General features: G+C 42.4%; 1 protein-coding gene across 2 annotated transcripts in view; it reads right to left on the bottom strand.

Moving 5' to 3' along the window:
- Positions 1-17,500, bottom strand: part of cdh13 (cadherin 13, H-cadherin (heart)) — a 500,261-nt gene that overhangs the window by 72,096 nt on the left and 410,665 nt on the right. For both annotated transcript variants that reach the window (XM_076267601.1, XM_076267593.1), the window contains 2 exons: positions 14,534-14,716; positions 12,314-12,567 (listed from right to left, as the gene is read on the bottom strand). In XM_076267601.1, coding sequence (XP_076123716.1) covers positions 12,314-12,567; positions 14,534-14,716 — 437 coding nt within the window. The remainder of the gene's footprint in view (positions 1-12,313; positions 12,568-14,533; positions 14,717-17,500) is intronic.

Raw genomic sequence — 17,500 nt, 5'->3', positions numbered from 1 at the left:
GTGGATGATGAAATAACTAAGGCCGGGTGAGGAGACAATGATAAGAGGGTGTTTTTCTCCACTCAGAGAAGTGAATGCAAAACGAGTACCAGAACCCTGACTCTGAAAGGTTTATATTATGTGATAAATGTAAACACTGCACCGTTCACACACTTTACTATGATTCATTCTGACAAGGACAAAGTAATCACTTGCTGAAAACTCGACATCAAAGTTAAAAACAAAACCTCAGCAGTCGTAGATAAAGCGTTTGTGATGTGTACAGGCCTCGCTAGCTCACTCAGGCTCCACACTCTCCTTGCACATGTACACACACACACACAAGGGTACTGGATACATTTGAAGTTCTTACAAGACATTTTAATGGGCTTTATAGGATGGGAGAGGGGAGAGTTGAGAGTGACAGAAAGGAAGTGAGTGAGTGGGGGAGAGGACAGAGAGATGGGGGTGTGGGATCGGAAAATGAGCCTTGGCTTGGAATTAAACTCCGGTCCCTGTGGGAACTTGGACCTGAATATGAAATGAATCCTAACGCTTGAACCACAGCCCCTGCAACCCCCAACTCCTTTAAAGGCATACTATGCAAGTCTTTTAACTTAAAGCAGCACTAAAGAAGATTTGCTGTCGGGGTTCCCCTACAGTTGAGAAGCATATTAATAAACTAAATATGCATATTTTGCAACAAAGTATGAACATAACATAAAGAGGGAATGCACCGCAGAGCCGGCGCTCCGCACATGCACATCACACACTGCGCGTAGGGCACCAAGTGCCTGGGGGGACACCAAAAAATCTGGGTCGTGAAAAATCACCACAATAGGCTACTAGTATAAATAACAAATAAAATATGTCTAAAGCATGTTAATATGCAAAAGCAATACAAAAGTAATATAGGCCTAGACCAAATTAGTCGAGAAAAAGGTGAATCTCCTGTGCGGCCCTCTCTCCAGTCTCCCTCTGGTGCCCCCCTCCCCCACCTCCCAGTGGTCTGTTCGATTATGCCTCAATCCCAAATTTGGCAGACACCTTAGACATGGCCTCGAAAAGGAGAGTCGGGGGCGGAAAAAAGAAAAAGAAGAGACAGCAGGATGATGCTCGCGCGTCACTTGCAGTTAAGACAATGTAGTTTTGACAAAGTAGTTTTGTAGCCCTTGCGTGTATGCATGTCTATGCTTATGCCAGGTACCGTCAATAAACGTTGTAACGTAAGCTCCTACTAGCCATGATCATGTTCAAGTGTTGGGCCTACATTGCAAATGATTGATGCTGGCTAGCTAGTTATTTTACGTTGTGGATATGGATATGGATTATGGGTTATTGAATGCAATTCAACACTGCTGCTTTCTGTTAACGTTAGCAATCGGTGCATAAGACTAGCAATCCTTCCTCAGGTTGCTATAGCTAGCAATGCTATTTCTGATTATGCTTAAACTGGGCTTGCTATTTCTTTTAGCCATCAGAGATATAGTCAGATAACGTTAGCCTATTAGCCTAGTTTGCGTTGCATTTCAGGACGCTTTTTTGGCATTTGTTATCAATTATGATCAAACGATCTAATTGTGTAGTGAAAAATGTAACGCTACAAGTGACACTTTCACAACGTAATGAAATGATGAGTGGGGAACGGCTCTTGGTAAGGTGAAAAAACCCTGCAACTGAACGTGATATGATATTGCCAAATTAGACAGCTTTAGATAAGTTTAGTTGTTGTTCTATGCGGTCATTTTCAAGAGGTTCATAGGCCAAGGGCGACATTTGTTGGTGAAACTGCAATTAAAGAGAAAAAAAACTAACTAAGAAATTATGAATGGTTGTTATTCCTTTGGTGGTGGTGGTGGTTGGTTGGTTGGTTGGTTGGGGGGGGGCACCACCAAGCATTTGTGCTTAGGGCACCCAAATGGCTAGCGCCGGCCCTGATGCACCGACAGCAGTCTCTAGAGAAAGATCTCAGATTTTAGGTGGTGATGGGGGGGGGGGGGTTGTAGTAATTCCCGAGGTCGGTAATTCCCGATAGAGGGCCGCTCAGACAATGGCAGAGGTGTCGTTCATCATGTTATAAGGTTATGTGCTATCAAAATGATTTTGGAAACGTTATGTTAAGGTAAAAAAAACTCTTAAGGGTGCCCTTAATATTACAGCTTCAAAGTCATTTTGATTGCAAACAAACTTGTAATAGATAGAATTGTGCACCTAGCATAGCTGGTAGCACCCCACAGGCGGAGAACCAGCCTTGCAATTTGGCTGTCCATGCCCCGGTGACATATCACGAGAATCGTGAAACATTACCTGGCCAGTAGATATGCCTCTTTGGAGATTGTCTGTTACTAATCCTTCGGCTCAAAAAATCAAATGCACATGTACCGGTGGGGGGAAGAGCTCAAGAGCCCTGTGAAGTATTTACAACAGCAAGGTACAATTTAAATATACTTTTAAATATATAGAGTCATACTAGACTCTGACGAAGACGTGGCAGAACGTCGAAACGTTAGTCCCTTATGTTGGCACATTAAAATAAACATCTGAAGTTTAACCATCTGCGTTGCTCCGGTAAAACTCCTTTCTCTCTCGCCATACTGATGGTGAAGAGGAGGCAACAGCTAAACAGATGGAATTAGGCGGGGTGTCTAGAAGTGTCAGTGCGGAAAGTGATCATGGCAGTGAGGCGGTGAGTTGATGATTGTGTGATATCTGTGTTCGTGACGGCGCTAAATAACCGCTCTGCAGAGCTGTCTGACAGTTAGCGTGACTCACGTCAAAAGCAGGGGAGTCAGATGGGATCTGGGAGTCTGATGGGATTCATGCTACAGGTGAACAGGTGAACCATTAAGTATGTGAGGGAGCACGAGACTGAGAAAGGAGATGAAATGAATGAGTCTGAAAGAGTAAAAAATTGAGAGAGAGAGAGAGAGAGAGAGAGAAATGGTAGCTGTAAGGACTCCTAAGACTACTGAGGGAGCAAGTGGAGAGATCGGTAAAAGTCTGCCATCTTCTCTGCTGTGTCCCTCCTCATTAAGACATAAGGGACAGCTTCCAAACCACTTGAAAAGGACTCAAAGCTTAAAAAGAAGTCAAAAAGCGAGAATTGTTCAACGGCATCATTTGCGCCATCATTCCATCATGTCAGCATGAAGCATGATGAGTCAAGCACGACGCACGATGAGGGGAAGAGAGTGGATAAAAAATAAGTTCTTTGTAAGCCATCTGGCTGTCTGTATTTGAAGCGCTGCATTATCCAGTTAATTTAGCATTGGTAATACAGCCGAAAGAGCAGTAAATGCCTGAAATTCCTGTTTTGATGAGTGTGTCCGGATGAGTAGTGAAAGGCTACATGAACATTTCTGCTCTACTTGGTATGATGGTCTTTTTCTCTGACTTGTCCTTTCTTTCTCTCTCTTTCTCCCTCTCACTTTCATCCTCTCTATCTCTCCCTCTCCCTCTTTCTTCCTCTCTCTCTTTCTTTTTTTCCTCTCACTCTCCCTCTTTCTTTCTTCCTCTCTCTCTCTCTCTCTTTCTTTCTTCCTCTCTCTCTTCTCGTCTTGTGCTCACAAGGCCTTGGTAGAGGCCGTGGCACTTCAAAGACTTCTTCTGACTGGCTGCAGAAGATCAAAAGATGTAAATGAGTTATTCACTCGGTCTCTTTCATTCAAGAAGCAATGATCACTCAGGCTGTTTACAAAAAAAAACATAAACACACACACACACACACACACACACACACACACACACACACATCAGATAAGCAACCTCCTAAATAGCCATTGATGAAAGGGAGGTTATGAGCCATTGATAAAAGGGTGGAATCCCCAGGTTATTAAAGCGGAAGAGGAGGTATTCTGACAGTTTTGAGACAGAAACAGACCCTTTAATAATAATCAATGGGTAGCCTACACAGTACTAATCACATCCACTCTGTGTTGCATATCAGTCAGAGAGAGAGAGAGAGAGAGAGAGAGAAGCATCCGTCCAACACCAACCACAACAAGAAAAATAAACAAAACAAAGTTAGTGAGTAAGTTATTTAGCGCAGAGCGGAAGCTAAAAGATGCCAGAGAACCAGAGAACCATTTTCGAATTCCGAATTGACATCACTGTGGCTAGAATGGAACGGAACAGCATGAAGTAAACAAAGCAAGATGTGAGAGTGTCACAGCAATCTAAGTGAGATGGATGGAAAGACAGAGTGGGGAAGACAATACAAGTATAGATGAATTAGGAAGTAAATGAAGAGAAACACCTGAATGCACTCAGTGACGAGTCATGCAGTAACCCCTATATCCTTCATCACAAGTTAACTAGACTCATACTGAAACTAATTGTTAATGATTTCCAAATGTCATTGTTTGTGTGTACAAATTGCTATTTTCATTCCAAACCCTAAGTTAACCGAACAAAGTATGGATGGATGTTTTCTGTTACTCTTTGTTACTGCAAAATAAACTATAGGTGACAGGATAACTACATTAGTAAGGGACTTTTAGGTAACACAACCCTAACCACTACCTTTTATTGTAATGCACATTAGTAATTGGGATAAACAAAAAAAAAAATCTGAGGAAAAAAAAGCTCTAACTTTCCAACCTCCTTTATTCCTCCCATGTTGAAAAAAATACCCTGTATTCACTGATATCGTAGTTATCTATGGTCACTGGCATAGCCAGTGCGGGGTTTGGTGCCTTGCTCAAGGGCACTTCAGCCGTGCCTACTGGTCGGGGTTCGAACCGGCAACCCTCTGGTTCCAAGTCCGAAGCGCTAACCAGTAGGCCACGGCTGCCCCCATGTGTGTACCTTTTGATTTTTGTATTCCATTGTGTCTCTGTTTATATGTGCCATGCTCCTATGTTTACTTCCTGTGTCCTGTGTCACCTGTTCCTGGTTTCCCTCATACCTGTGTCTCCGCCCGCGATATGCAGTCCATCCTTGATTACAATACACCAACCCTCCTGTTGTGTTCGTTTTTTGTTTTACTAGTTTTGTGCTCCCGGTCAAAAATGACCGCTGCATTATAACTTGTTATTACACGGCTCTTCATAATGCTGCAGAATGCTCTATTCACTTGAATGGGCCTAAGTATAACAGACCGCTGTCAAGGAAAATGGGCTTTGTGCTTCTATTTCACGTCTTTCATTATCACTACGCAAGGACTGGAACTTCATTCAAAAGTGAAAGCAGACGGTTGATCAGCTGTGTTCTAAAGAATGTTTGATTCAAGTTAAGCGTGTGCTGTTGTCGAACTATTTTTCTCACCAAAAGCCACGATGAAACGGTAACAAATAGGCTATGTAGGCTAAAGAGTCACATCGTGGGGAGTTTATTGTTTTGTTTTGGCAAGTAGCCGTGTAATAAGCAGGATAATGTCCGCTGCGCGTCGGGGTCCGGTTCGCGCTGTCGGGACTTATTTTCCCAATAATGACCGGCGTTCTATACATTATCCCTTACTTATAAATCCATAGTAACACATTATCTTTTAATGTTGTGATAGACCTTTGTATCAACTAAGTTCTACTGGATATTATCAGTTTTGAACTTCTATTTACTATTTATGGCCGTCAGGCCTTACTGACCTGAGCTCATGCAAGTCAGACAGGGGAAAATTATATTGGGGAAAGGTTCCAGTCGGGGAGGGGGAGTGAGAGTGTGTTTGAGTGTGTTTGTGTGTGTGTGTGTGAATGTACAGAAGCACAGATACAGTCCATCTAATCAATAGGTATGTACTGTACCTGGACTCAATTTTATACAATGACCATTTTCTCACCCATTCATTTCTAATGGCCGGTCATTTTTGATCGGGAATACACATGGGTGTTCTAAAGCTAAATAAAACACCCAAATTGTTATCTGCTCTGCTCTGTGTTATGCTTGTAAACATGTAAGTTGTGCCTGGCCACTTGGAGTGAACGTTTAAAAACTAAAAAACTTCAGATGGAGGGTTTTGCTGCTCATACTGTAGCAGATCACAAGGATGCTGGCGTTGAAAAAAAATATCAAATTGCAGAAAATAATCAGGTACCTCTAATGGAGAGCAAGGAGTACATAAAATATCTTGCTGAAGTGGCTCTGTATAGTGCAACTCAATACATCAATACATCTGTGAAGCTGAAAAGGAAACGTGTTGGGTATATTGGAGTTGATAGCTAAATGAGAAAAGTAATATACAAAAGCCCTGAGATACTGAAAATTTGTCATGGTTTTAGCATACTAGTGCATGAGAAAAAAGACCTTCAAAAGATGGACCAAAATATTTTATCTAGTGCTTGTGGGCACAACCAAATAAATACCAAAAGCTGAATATCTCTTTTCCTTATGTTGTCATGACTGGATTGGTGATGCACCTCAAATGGTCACCAGTGCAATGGGACATATTCAGGAGCACCCAGAGAGTTGACACATGGTGGGCTTCCAGATATTTTGGTAATCTGTGGGATAGCTTGCCAGCTGTATCAAAGAAGAAATGTTTGTGAGCCCCCATGTTCATGCCCCCAGAGTGTAGCGCTATAGCTGCCTGACTACTTTAGCTGTTGGCTGCAGCAACTCGAGCTAGGTAAAACCGATTGTTTGTTTTCGTATCGACAGTACTTGGTGACCTCGAGAAACGGAGATCTATGTGAAAAATCGACGGATTTCTCCTTTAAGAGTGTCTGAGGAAGTGGCTGATGATCCCAGTGGGGAAAGATCTGTCGATGCCAGGGGCCTTTACATTTGGCTCAAAGTGATGTGCAATTCATTGCATTTCTTGCAATATCTAAGTCACTTTTGGAGATGCAACAATTTTATCAGACATGCTCCAGTCTACTTTACTTGATTTGGCCAAAGCAGTAGACCTTGTGGAGGCAATAATTAGTACTTTTGAAAATTACAAGAGTGAGCAGGTGTTTGATGATTTGTGAAAGACTGGTTTGGATGCTGCTGAGCAATGTAATATCTCTATGCAAAAATTTCTCCAAAACGAAAGAGAAAACTAGCTCTAAGCTTGAGGCACACCATGTTCTGTCAATAATAACAGAGGGTAGCCAAGCGACAGACAACAGCAAAGATTGTTTCAGAGCAGGAATGTTCTACCAGGTTTTGGACAGGATGCTCAATAAAACAAATCTGTGACATCATGTAGGGAACACAAGCAAACAAAGCATTTGCCAAACTATATGGGTGTGATATTGAAGACCTGGTGCACACGCTCTACCAAGTCAAAATGATTTTGGATCGGAAGGTAAAGCACGGGATGCAGAGGCCCTCTCTCAGAGCTGGCAGCTTTTATTAAGCCATGCCAGGAGGCCTTTCATGTCTCCTTCAGACTCTGTAAAATTGCACTAACAATACCTATCAGCACAACTGAATGCAAACCCAGTTTTTAACCCTCCTGTTGTATTCGTGGTAAACTTTGTCCGATTGGCAATTATTTTCTCTCAAAAAAGTTGTTAATTTATTCTGACTATCACAAGGCTCCATGACTTTGTTAACACAGGGCATCGGAACACACAAAGCAAATTTTGATCATTTTCATAACAATTTGGGTGTTTTACTGTATTTAACGCTAGAACACCCATAGGGCTCTATCTTCCGGCCCGGCGCAATTGACTTTGTATACTCGCGCGTTTGTCTTTCCTATTTTGCAGTCAGCGCATATTGGAATTTTCCCTCCACAGGTACATGCCTGTAAATTAGGGAATTCGATTGCGCCCACGGGGGCGGTTCAGCGAAAAGACGGGGCGTGTTCCGGCGCAAACGTTCACTGTTGATATTTTGCAGTTTCAGAAAACAATTCCGCCACAGACCAGGAACTCCCTGGTCTAAAGTCTGTGGCGAAAATGCAGATGCTATTTTAAGGGCGCATGCATGACCACAGGCCTGCATGAATGAATGCGTTGCACACCAATCTACAGACACCCCCGTGCACAGACGGAAACATTCAAAGCCTTGATAATATTTGTCCATTTCCCGGTTTTGTTCGTGCATTGGTGACCTAAATATTTAGTAGCCTATAGTACAACATCTACATGCAATATCTTTACAACAACGCCTAATTACGACCTATTAATCTGGACAACTTTATAGGCTACAGCCCTATAAAGGCTAAAGTTACTTTTAGTTTTGTTCCAATTTACCGTTGTGTAAGGTTTTAAGCACCATAATTTTGCCTACCTTGTTGTAGCCCATCTGAAATAACTCCAAGCTTTGCTATGTTCCCTCCATCCTTTTGTTATTTTCAAAAAACGTTTTATATCCATGATGGCCTTGAAGTCTTGAGTTAGTGAATTAGCTTAAATCAGCTTTTCATGTGCTGTTAACCAGCAACAGATAGTACAAGAAAGCAGCAAGTATGGTTACAATTTTTTTACAATTTCTGTAGTTGCTGCATCCATTCATTGTTATTCTCTCTCCTGCTCAAATAAATGTTGTGCGTGAATTAAGTTGATGATAACGTGTTTACAAACTCTGCTTTACAGAAAATATTGTAAATAGTCTACTGTCACGCAGTTAATGGGATACTGTGCAGAGTTGAAAGTTAGGTCAACTTAAACGAAGCCCTTGCTTGGCCGCCTGTGTTGCGCAACGCACACTTAGCTCCTCTCATCTATACAGTGTAGTTCCCATTTCTGTAAACCATACATAATTTCAAAGAAAAATATTACCACTCGAGGGAAATCAGTGTGGTGTCCATGTGAAAAAATAGGCATAAATCTAGCGTACACATTTTCACGAATCACTGATGTGTTGATGACATAAATTAGGAAATGTTAGAGGACTTAAGGAGACGTGATGTTGAACTGCATGCCGATGCCATTTAACCCAAATGCCCCAGCGGCAGCACGGGAGAGAAGAGATTAACTGACAGAAGATATGCATTGTCTATAGAGAGGTAATGTTAGATTACATTGTACATTGCAAATATATCACCATGCATTCATAACCTCGTGATTCAGTGAGAATGATCCCAAAACATCGGAAAGTATGTCTTTGTGACAATTCTGTATTACATTTTGTCAAGATGAAAATCAATAGCTAACTGTTCCCAACTGAACAGTGATTATAGCGCTGTGAACGCTCCTGGCTGCGCCTGGCAAATACGCCACCATAATAGCAATCAGCTATGGAACAAGCGTGCCAGTTGTTAAAGGGAATGTGAGATGACGCTCTGATTGGTTTATTGCACGTTACGCCCAAACCACACCCATGATTAATGTAGCTACTTCAGACAACCCCATTTTAGATTTGCGTCGGGCGCAACAGTCAAATATCCCGCCGGTAAAATAGCATCAGCGCCCGAGATCCGCCCACAAAGTGAAATGCGTTTTGCGCAAAGACACTTCCGTTTTAGACCATTAAAATAGGGCCCATAGTGTTCCCGGTCAAAAATGGCCGACCATTAGAAATAAATAGGTGAGAAAATGGTCAGTGCATAAAATTGAGTCCAGGAACCTGTTGATCAGATGGACTGTATCTGCTATTGTACATTCACACACACACACACACACACACACACACACACAAACACACCCTGACTCCCCCTCTTTGCTTCTATGCCAGCCCCCGCTGGAACCTTTCCCTAATATAATCTTCTCCTTTCTGACTTGCATGAGCTCAGGCCAATGAGGTCGGCAGGCCATACATAAATAGCAAATGGAAGTTCAAAACTGGTAATATCCAATAGAACATAAGTTGATACAAAGGTCTATCACAACATTAGACGATAATATATGTGTTACTATGGATTTATAACAAGTCATATTGCAGTGGTAAATTTTGACCGGAAACACAAAACTAGTGAACATAAAACGAACACAACAGGAGGGTTAAACAAGCTTGTAAAAACACATCTCAGAACTACTGTGGCAGAGGATAGACAGTGATCTTGGAGTTTTGAGCACAAAATGCAGAAGGGCAAAGTCAAAAGAGGAGACCCAAGGTCTAACAAGAACCAGGGAGCAGGACCGGAGCACACAATGCTTTAAGTGATTTGTATTAGCCTAGAGCAAACTGACTAACGTTTCGACGCCCATGCGTCTTCTTCAGAGTCAAAAAGACGCATGGGCATCGAAACGTTAGTCGGTTTGCACTAGGATAATAAAAATCACTTAAAGTGTTGTGTGCTCCGGTCCTTGTTAGTCCTTGGTTCTTGTTAGACCTTGGGTCTCCTCTTTTGACTTTTTTTCACTTTTGAAATCAGTGACCAGTGGAGAGCCAATGGCTCTTTGTAATAATATGCATAATTTTATTACACAGTAATTTAACTAACTATGCAACCAAACAGTCACGTCGGGTGGACAGCTCCAACACCCAACCCAGAGATTTGGCTTGAAATGGAGCAGAAAGCTCTTTACTGCTCATGAGCTAACAATAACGATAGTCTGGCTAATCATCTTAATCTAGTCGTTTCATTTCACAGGTCATTGATGGCCCCAGGCAGCACCATTAGAGTCTGGCTTGCTCTCTTCCCCCCTACACCTCGCTATTGCTCGAGGTGCAACTCAAATCAGGCATTTACAGTACACCATTAACCCAAATCACTTAAGTGCCACAAAGCAAGATGTGATGGATGCTGTAAAGGCCCTCAGAGTCTCTGGGAAAAGCTACAAAACCTGTCTGGAGTGGCAGAGGTAGAGAGAGTTGAGAAGAGAAACAGTAACATCGTTGGCACGGCAGGAAAAAATGAAAAGAAAGGGAATAAAAAAGCAAGTAAAAAACAGGATATTGGATGCGTGGCAAACGCTTACAAGTCTACAGAGAATCCGTGTGATTGTCATTCACATTAGAACTAACAGCCCTTACAGGGAGCAATTTGAGAGTTACACAGTAAGCCGCGAGCTCTGGGGGAATTGTTTGAGTGTGGCACGCAGTAAACGCCAGAGACCTCCTAGGCACAAATGTAATGACTTTGCAGTAAAGAGGCAGTAAAGACAATGTTATTCCCTGTGCTGCTTTGCTGCTTGATCTACCTTATAAATACACTGTCAGAGTGATGGGCAATGAACACAGTCTGTGTGGGCAGATGGCTGATACACGAGGTTTGGGAAAATGGATAAACTCACTCAAAAACCTATTAACCCAGCCAAAACGATGGACTATTATGTGCCTGACAACAAACGATCAAAAGGAATTTAATAGATATTCAACAAACATAACTGTCTTCTCAGATGAACTGTGTATTATGAATTCAGTGTTACTTAACTCTGTTCACATCCCCATCAATAATCCTACACTGTAAAACGACAGGCACTATATGAGGGATGACTTCACAGGACAGAAAATTCTAGGTGATAAGATGGTATCACACATATCCATGGACAACAGTTTTAGTACCTTAGCAACTTCAATTTGCCATCAAGCCTTGTCGCAGAGCACAGAAATCTCTGAGCAATCAAAAAATGGCTTTCAACCAAACTTTGCATGTTGACAATTACATATAACCAGCACTGCAGAGACTGGCTAAGTCACAGTAGGAAACTACAGAACCCTCGAGGATGCCATTGCCCTTGTCTGGCGAAACCTTTGTGTGCAAAATAAGACTGACAGGAAAATGAAAATTAAAACGTTTTGCTAGTAGCATAAAAATACTTTACATACACTATGTACAGCCCTGCAGTTCTTATTGTTCTTACAAGTATATCACTAAACAAGACCTACAAAAGCTTCAAAGACCTGACGAGAGCTACCATGAACACTCACTGGAGGAGCACATTTCAGGGAGTGTTTCCCTTGCACTGATCAGACTCTTGAGCGCACAATAATGCAACAAGGGACAACTCCAGAGATCTTAATCCACTACAAGTTAAAAGGCTTGTGGACAATTACACATTCCTGTAATCTGTACCAATGTAGCACAACAAAACACCTTACAGAGATGAAATGAACCTCACAAGGAGGCAAATAAAGAGTCTTTAATTATGATTATTAGTAGATACTAGTTGATGGAACATACCGCATATTATTAAGCTTATCTCCACTGCACAAGAAAAAGCACCCAGGAAAAAAAAAAAATCACACCTTTGGTCTGTGATATGTTCTCTCCTTGTTTATACTGCCTTATTATCTTTCAAATAAATGTGAAGGAAGTTATTATTACTGTGTGTGTGTCAAGCTAAAAGTGGAGGCACTCCCTGCCAAGGAAACAGGACACTTTGCTGCTCTTGTGTTGTGTAGTGTATCTAATATGTAGTGTGTTAGTGTGTTAGTGTGTGTGTGTGTGTGTGTGTGTGTGTGTGTGTGTGTGTGTGTGTGTGTGTGTGTGTGTGTGTGTATGCATGTGTGCATGGGTGTGTGTGTGTGCATGCGTGGGTGTGTGTGTGTGTGTGTGTGTGTGTGTGTGTGACTCTCTGACCTGACGTTCTGATTCTGGAGGTTGTCTGGGTCGGTGGCATTGAGCAGGGCCACGAAACTGCCCACGGAAATGTTCTCCTCCTTGGTGACCACCATGGGGTCGGGGTAGAAGACGGGCCCCTCGTTCACGTCCTGGACAGTGACGGTGACGGTAGCGGTAGAGCTGGGGCCATAGCCCACATCCGGGACAAGCTGCTCCTCGTTCTCCACCTTTATGAGCAGAGTGTGGTAGGCTGTGCGCTCATAGTCCAGAGGCTACAGAGAGAGAGAGAGAAAGAGACAGAGAGAGAGAGAGAAAGAGGGAGGGAGGGAGAGAGGGAGAGACAGAGAGAGATAGAGTTTGTTTTGAATTTAATTGTCTATTTACATTGCTTTCATTTTTATTTTTCTTCAAAATGTTCACTCTATTACACTGGTGTTCTTCTTAACAATAGCTATGGCAATACTGTAAACTAAAGCAACATGAGGTGAATTTAATGTAGCTTTTTGTGTCTGTTCTCGGTTATCTTTGCTTATTTTATGTAATTCTATACATAGACATTTAGATTTGTTGTTGTCTCCTAAACCTTGTCAAATTTGTCATTGATTGTGTTCACTCATATTGCTTTTGTTCCTTTTTTTTGTCAATGTCACAAACCCTTTATATTTTTATATATATATTTTACAAAGGTGCATGAATGCAAAAAAGGGACTTTGTTAATAGATTTAAAGATAAATTATTGTTTTGTTACCACAAAATGTAAAATTTCAAATTTAAAACCAATTAAATAAAGGAGACAAGACTCCAACACAACAGCATGGTTTTATGTTAGGACAGTTAGGGACCACTGATGAAATTGAATAGCCTGACGAGCCAGACCCACATCAAGATGTAGGGTCTGGGAACTTACCATTGGCACTGCTCAATCCCAGGGGCAGGATAAATGGTTGTCTTTCAAATTTCCTCTGCACGCAATATGATAGCGCTACAACTCATGAGTCCCATGCATTTTCCCACCAGCGGAGCCAGTTGGCTGGTTGATCAAACTTTTGCCAATTAAAAAAAAGCTTAACTCGAGTCGCGATTCAAAGACCGCTGTTCGCCAGCAGCAGCATCCATCTTTTTTGTTTTCAAGTAGCAGAAAATTCACGCAGAACTGTGGCCGACTCTATACACGATGTGATTGGCCTGATAGAAGTTTCATTTTTCCAACTTGCAAGCCAACGGAGAGTTGCTAGACTAAAAATTGAAGGTATATGCTAGGAACTTTGGGTATCCCTGACGTCTATGTTAAGCACTAATATAACATTTAGGGGACTGGAGGTCTTTGGGTATCTCTGTGTCAGGGGATTTCAGATTATTTGGGCGTCCCTGAGATACACGTCAGGCCTTAACATGACAGATACAAGTATGTTAAACATTAAACTGACACTGATGAGCTTGGTGGTACACTTTGGAAGTTGAACCAAGTTCAACACTCATCTCCAATGTCACTAGGGTGGCAGTAGTGGTGCCAACCAGTCCACTGACCACAGCAAACAATAGATAATCAACTGCTTACCGCTGGTCAGTTTGATCCCTGCCTTACAGGGAAGATACACCAGGCGCATAACTGAAGCGTTCCGTTCGCGACATGTAAAATCCATTTTAGAAGAATAGTATATTTTTTTCAAACATACGCGCCGCCGCAATCACGTCTGGTGTAGTTACTTCCATTGATTATAGTGGAAGCTAATTGTTGCAGCAGATGCAACGCGAACGGAATGCATCAGTTACATGCCTGGTGTAGCTTAGCCCTTAGTCTTAGTTGAAAGTCTTTGGGTAACACTGTGTTAGGGGGCTGAAGGTGTCTGGGTGTCCTTGTGACAGGGAGTTTGAATGTGTTTTGGTGTTCTTGTGTAAGGGGTCTCTGAGGTATGTTAGGGCCTAAAATTACAGTTAATGGACAGGATGTTGGGGTGTCCCTATGTAAGGTGACTGATGGTGTATGTGTGTCCCTGTATAAGGGAACTGACAATCTTTGGGTGTCCCTGTATTAGGGAACTGACGATCTTTGGGTGTCCCTGTATTAGGGAACTGACAATCTTTGGATGTCCCTGTATTAGGGAACTGACGATCTTTGGGTGTCCCTGTATTAGGGAACTGACGATCTTTGGGTGTCCCTGTATTAGGGAACTGACGATCTTTGGGTGTCCCTGTATTAGGGAACTGATAGAGTACAGGTGTCCCTGTGAGCGGTACCTTGATGACAGACAGCATGCCCTCGTTGTTGTCGGGGTTGGTGGTGATCTCGAAGCTCCGGTTGGGGTCTCCGTTGATGATGGAGTAGACTGCCCGCCAGGCACCTGTAGCTGGGTCATCACGGTCATCAACGGTCAGGTTAACTACCACGCCAGTCGAGCCTTCATCTACTATGGCCTGGAACTGCAGAACACACACACACACACACACACACACACACACACGCACACACACACACACACACACACACACACACGAGAGAGAGAGAGAAAGATGGTTATAGAGGTGATTATCTCTTATCTCTCTCATGGAGACAAGGGGGTAATGATAGTATTTATATGTGTGTGTTTGCATGTGTCTATGTGTGAATATACTGTGTGTGAGTCTCTCGCTGTGTGTGTGCGTGTATTTTGTATCTTGGTGTTTAATTTGGGAATCTAATAAGCGAGTTCGGCTTAGGTACTGTCCGTGGTGCTGAAGTGGCTGTGGAGATAGTGTATGAAATGCCCATGGACATCAGCACAATGGGCCGCTACAAGCCACTGATGCATGAAGAAGAGGAGGATGAGGAGGAGTTTGTCTAGGTGCTGATCAAGATGAGGGAGGTTATAATCTTTGGTTTCAATCATCTCCAAGGGCTCCTCCCAATTGTTGTCCTTGTGAACATGACACAACTGCAATCTGATATGCTGTGATGAGGTAACAGCAGGACCAATCCAGAGTTCATTAACTGACACAGCCACTCTCATCAAGGAAACCACAGACACCTGCATACTAGCTGGATGGAATTAAGCACACCTAATCAACATCAGACTTTATCACAGTGGGGAATCCCAAAGTGGAACAGGCATCCTCTTTGTGTGGACAATACAGTCCTTGTTGTTCGTCTCTTAACTTCAGAAACAGTTTTAAAAAAATTGTGGGAGGATATAGAAGAACCTGCTGTCATATTATTTAATAAAACATAAAACATGGTTGATTGGGGAGTGAAAGAGATACATTTTGCCTGGAATCATTTGGTGTCCCAGAGCAGCAGAAGCTAAATGAAGGGGCTGCGGCAAGCTGTGGCTGATCCTCTCACTGGACTACCAAACAAGCTGTGGCTGATCCTCTCACTGGACTACCAAACAGAGAGAATGCAGAGAGAGTGGGGTGAAGGGGATAGAGAGAGAGAGAGGGAGAGAGAGACGGAGAGAAAGATGGAGAGCTTACCCAAGGCTCAACCCACACAAACACACATACATACACTCACACACACATAGGGCCTGTTTACACGTATCTAGATATTTGAATAAACGCATACTTTTGTATGCGTTTGGCCCTTTCGTTTACACGTAATCGGAGATTTATCTCCCTCAAACGCATACTTTTACAAACGCACTCCAAAGTGAAGATTTCTTAAAACGATGACGCGTTCAATTGTGTCGTGGGTCAATTCGATTTCATATGTGCAGCAAAGATTCTAGAGCGGAGCTTTTGACGTGCAGTGCAGTGCCTGCCTGAACATTTACATTTCACACAAACTGTAGCCTACACACCACACGTGATATGCGATTATTTTTAATATTTCGCATACTATTTCGTGCTCACCTCACACAGGTTCACACAGCAACTGTCTGTTGACTTCTGAGTTAATTATAGAGTTGTTTAGTTGTTTACTTCATGTAGCTAAGTAAGTCTCTCTTGTGACGCTAACATAGCCTAGGCTAGGCTAGGCCTACTCAATGGATTATAACATGTTGGATTAAGTAATCTTCATTTCCAAACCTAGAGGATGTACATGTATGTAGAAGATAAGGTAGGCTATGTTTGTTATTCTGGCCCGCTGTGGCATGATTAATTGCCGTATCTGAGAAGTTATGCTATGGTGAGTTTTAAATGGGTTTGCTATTCTGGTTAGTTTTGGCATAACATGCGAGTTTTTGCGTTATTAGCACATTGAAACGTGTTGTGATGTTGGCTCTGCATGCTTCCAACACTGTCATTAAAACAGCCCCATTCCCCCGACCTTCTCAGTTAAAATGTGTGCGTGCAGACTAGCCTAGCAACTCATGGATACTCAATATCCTACCACACTTACATCACGGCAGTGTTATTACATGTCTTTATTAAAATGCAGATATATTCTCATGAATTAGCCTAGGCCATGGGTTCCCAAACTCCATCAATGTGGGCCTCCCCTCCGAAAACAGTGACACCTCCGCGCCCCCCCGACAATCATTTTCAAATAATGATCTTCACTTCAGTTAAGCCACTTAAATCGGTGCTATACTATGCTATGCAATGCAATGAATTTTCATCTTATTTTTGACGTTTGGCTTTGTTGCCCATATCAGGCTCGGTCCATGCAGCGATAAAATGTGACAAATCTGTCCATTTTAAGTTAGCTATCGGAACGTCACATATTACCGTCACGTATGTCCAACCTCTTACGTGTATCTGTCACTTAATATTCATTTCTATACAAACCAAGGCGGCGGATTCCTAAGGAACGCAAGCACCCACACCATAAGTTTATCTAAATTAGCTATGTACCAAAAAATACATTTTACCGTGACTCGAGGAGCTGTAAACAGTGTTGTAAGGCTGCATGTACAAATCACTTTCGTTCACTAGTAGCCTATCTTGCAGCTAGCTCGGCTGGCGCCACTGTTAAATTACGTTATGAAGTTTGGCACAATACATTCTCACTCAGGATAGGGATCAATAATACTTTCCACTATCCCAAATATTTAGTGTACATCTCTTCTATGATTTATTTCGATTTTATAATGTTGACAATTACATAATCATTGAAAAAAAAACATAGATAGTTCTAACATGAAATAAACGTTTTTCCTTCTTTTTTGAATCAACCTTCCGCGCCTCCCCTCAAATTATTTGGCGCCCCCCAGGGGAGGCGCGCCTCACAGTTTGGGAACCTCTTTTATTGGATGTAATTAAGATCGCAGGATGTGTGGGCGTACT

Source organism: Alosa pseudoharengus, unplaced genomic scaffold (assembly GCF_046254945.1).
Source record: "Alosa pseudoharengus isolate Yale_2024_CS ecotype anadromous, Long Island Sound unplaced genomic scaffold, YU_APseudo_1.1 YU_APseudo_1.1_scf_10, whole genome shotgun sequence".
NCBI lineage: Eukaryota > Metazoa > Chordata > Actinopteri > Clupeiformes > Clupeidae > Alosa > Alosa pseudoharengus.
Note: the sequence above shows the minus strand (reverse complement) of the source record. Positions and strands in the feature narration are given on the sequence as shown.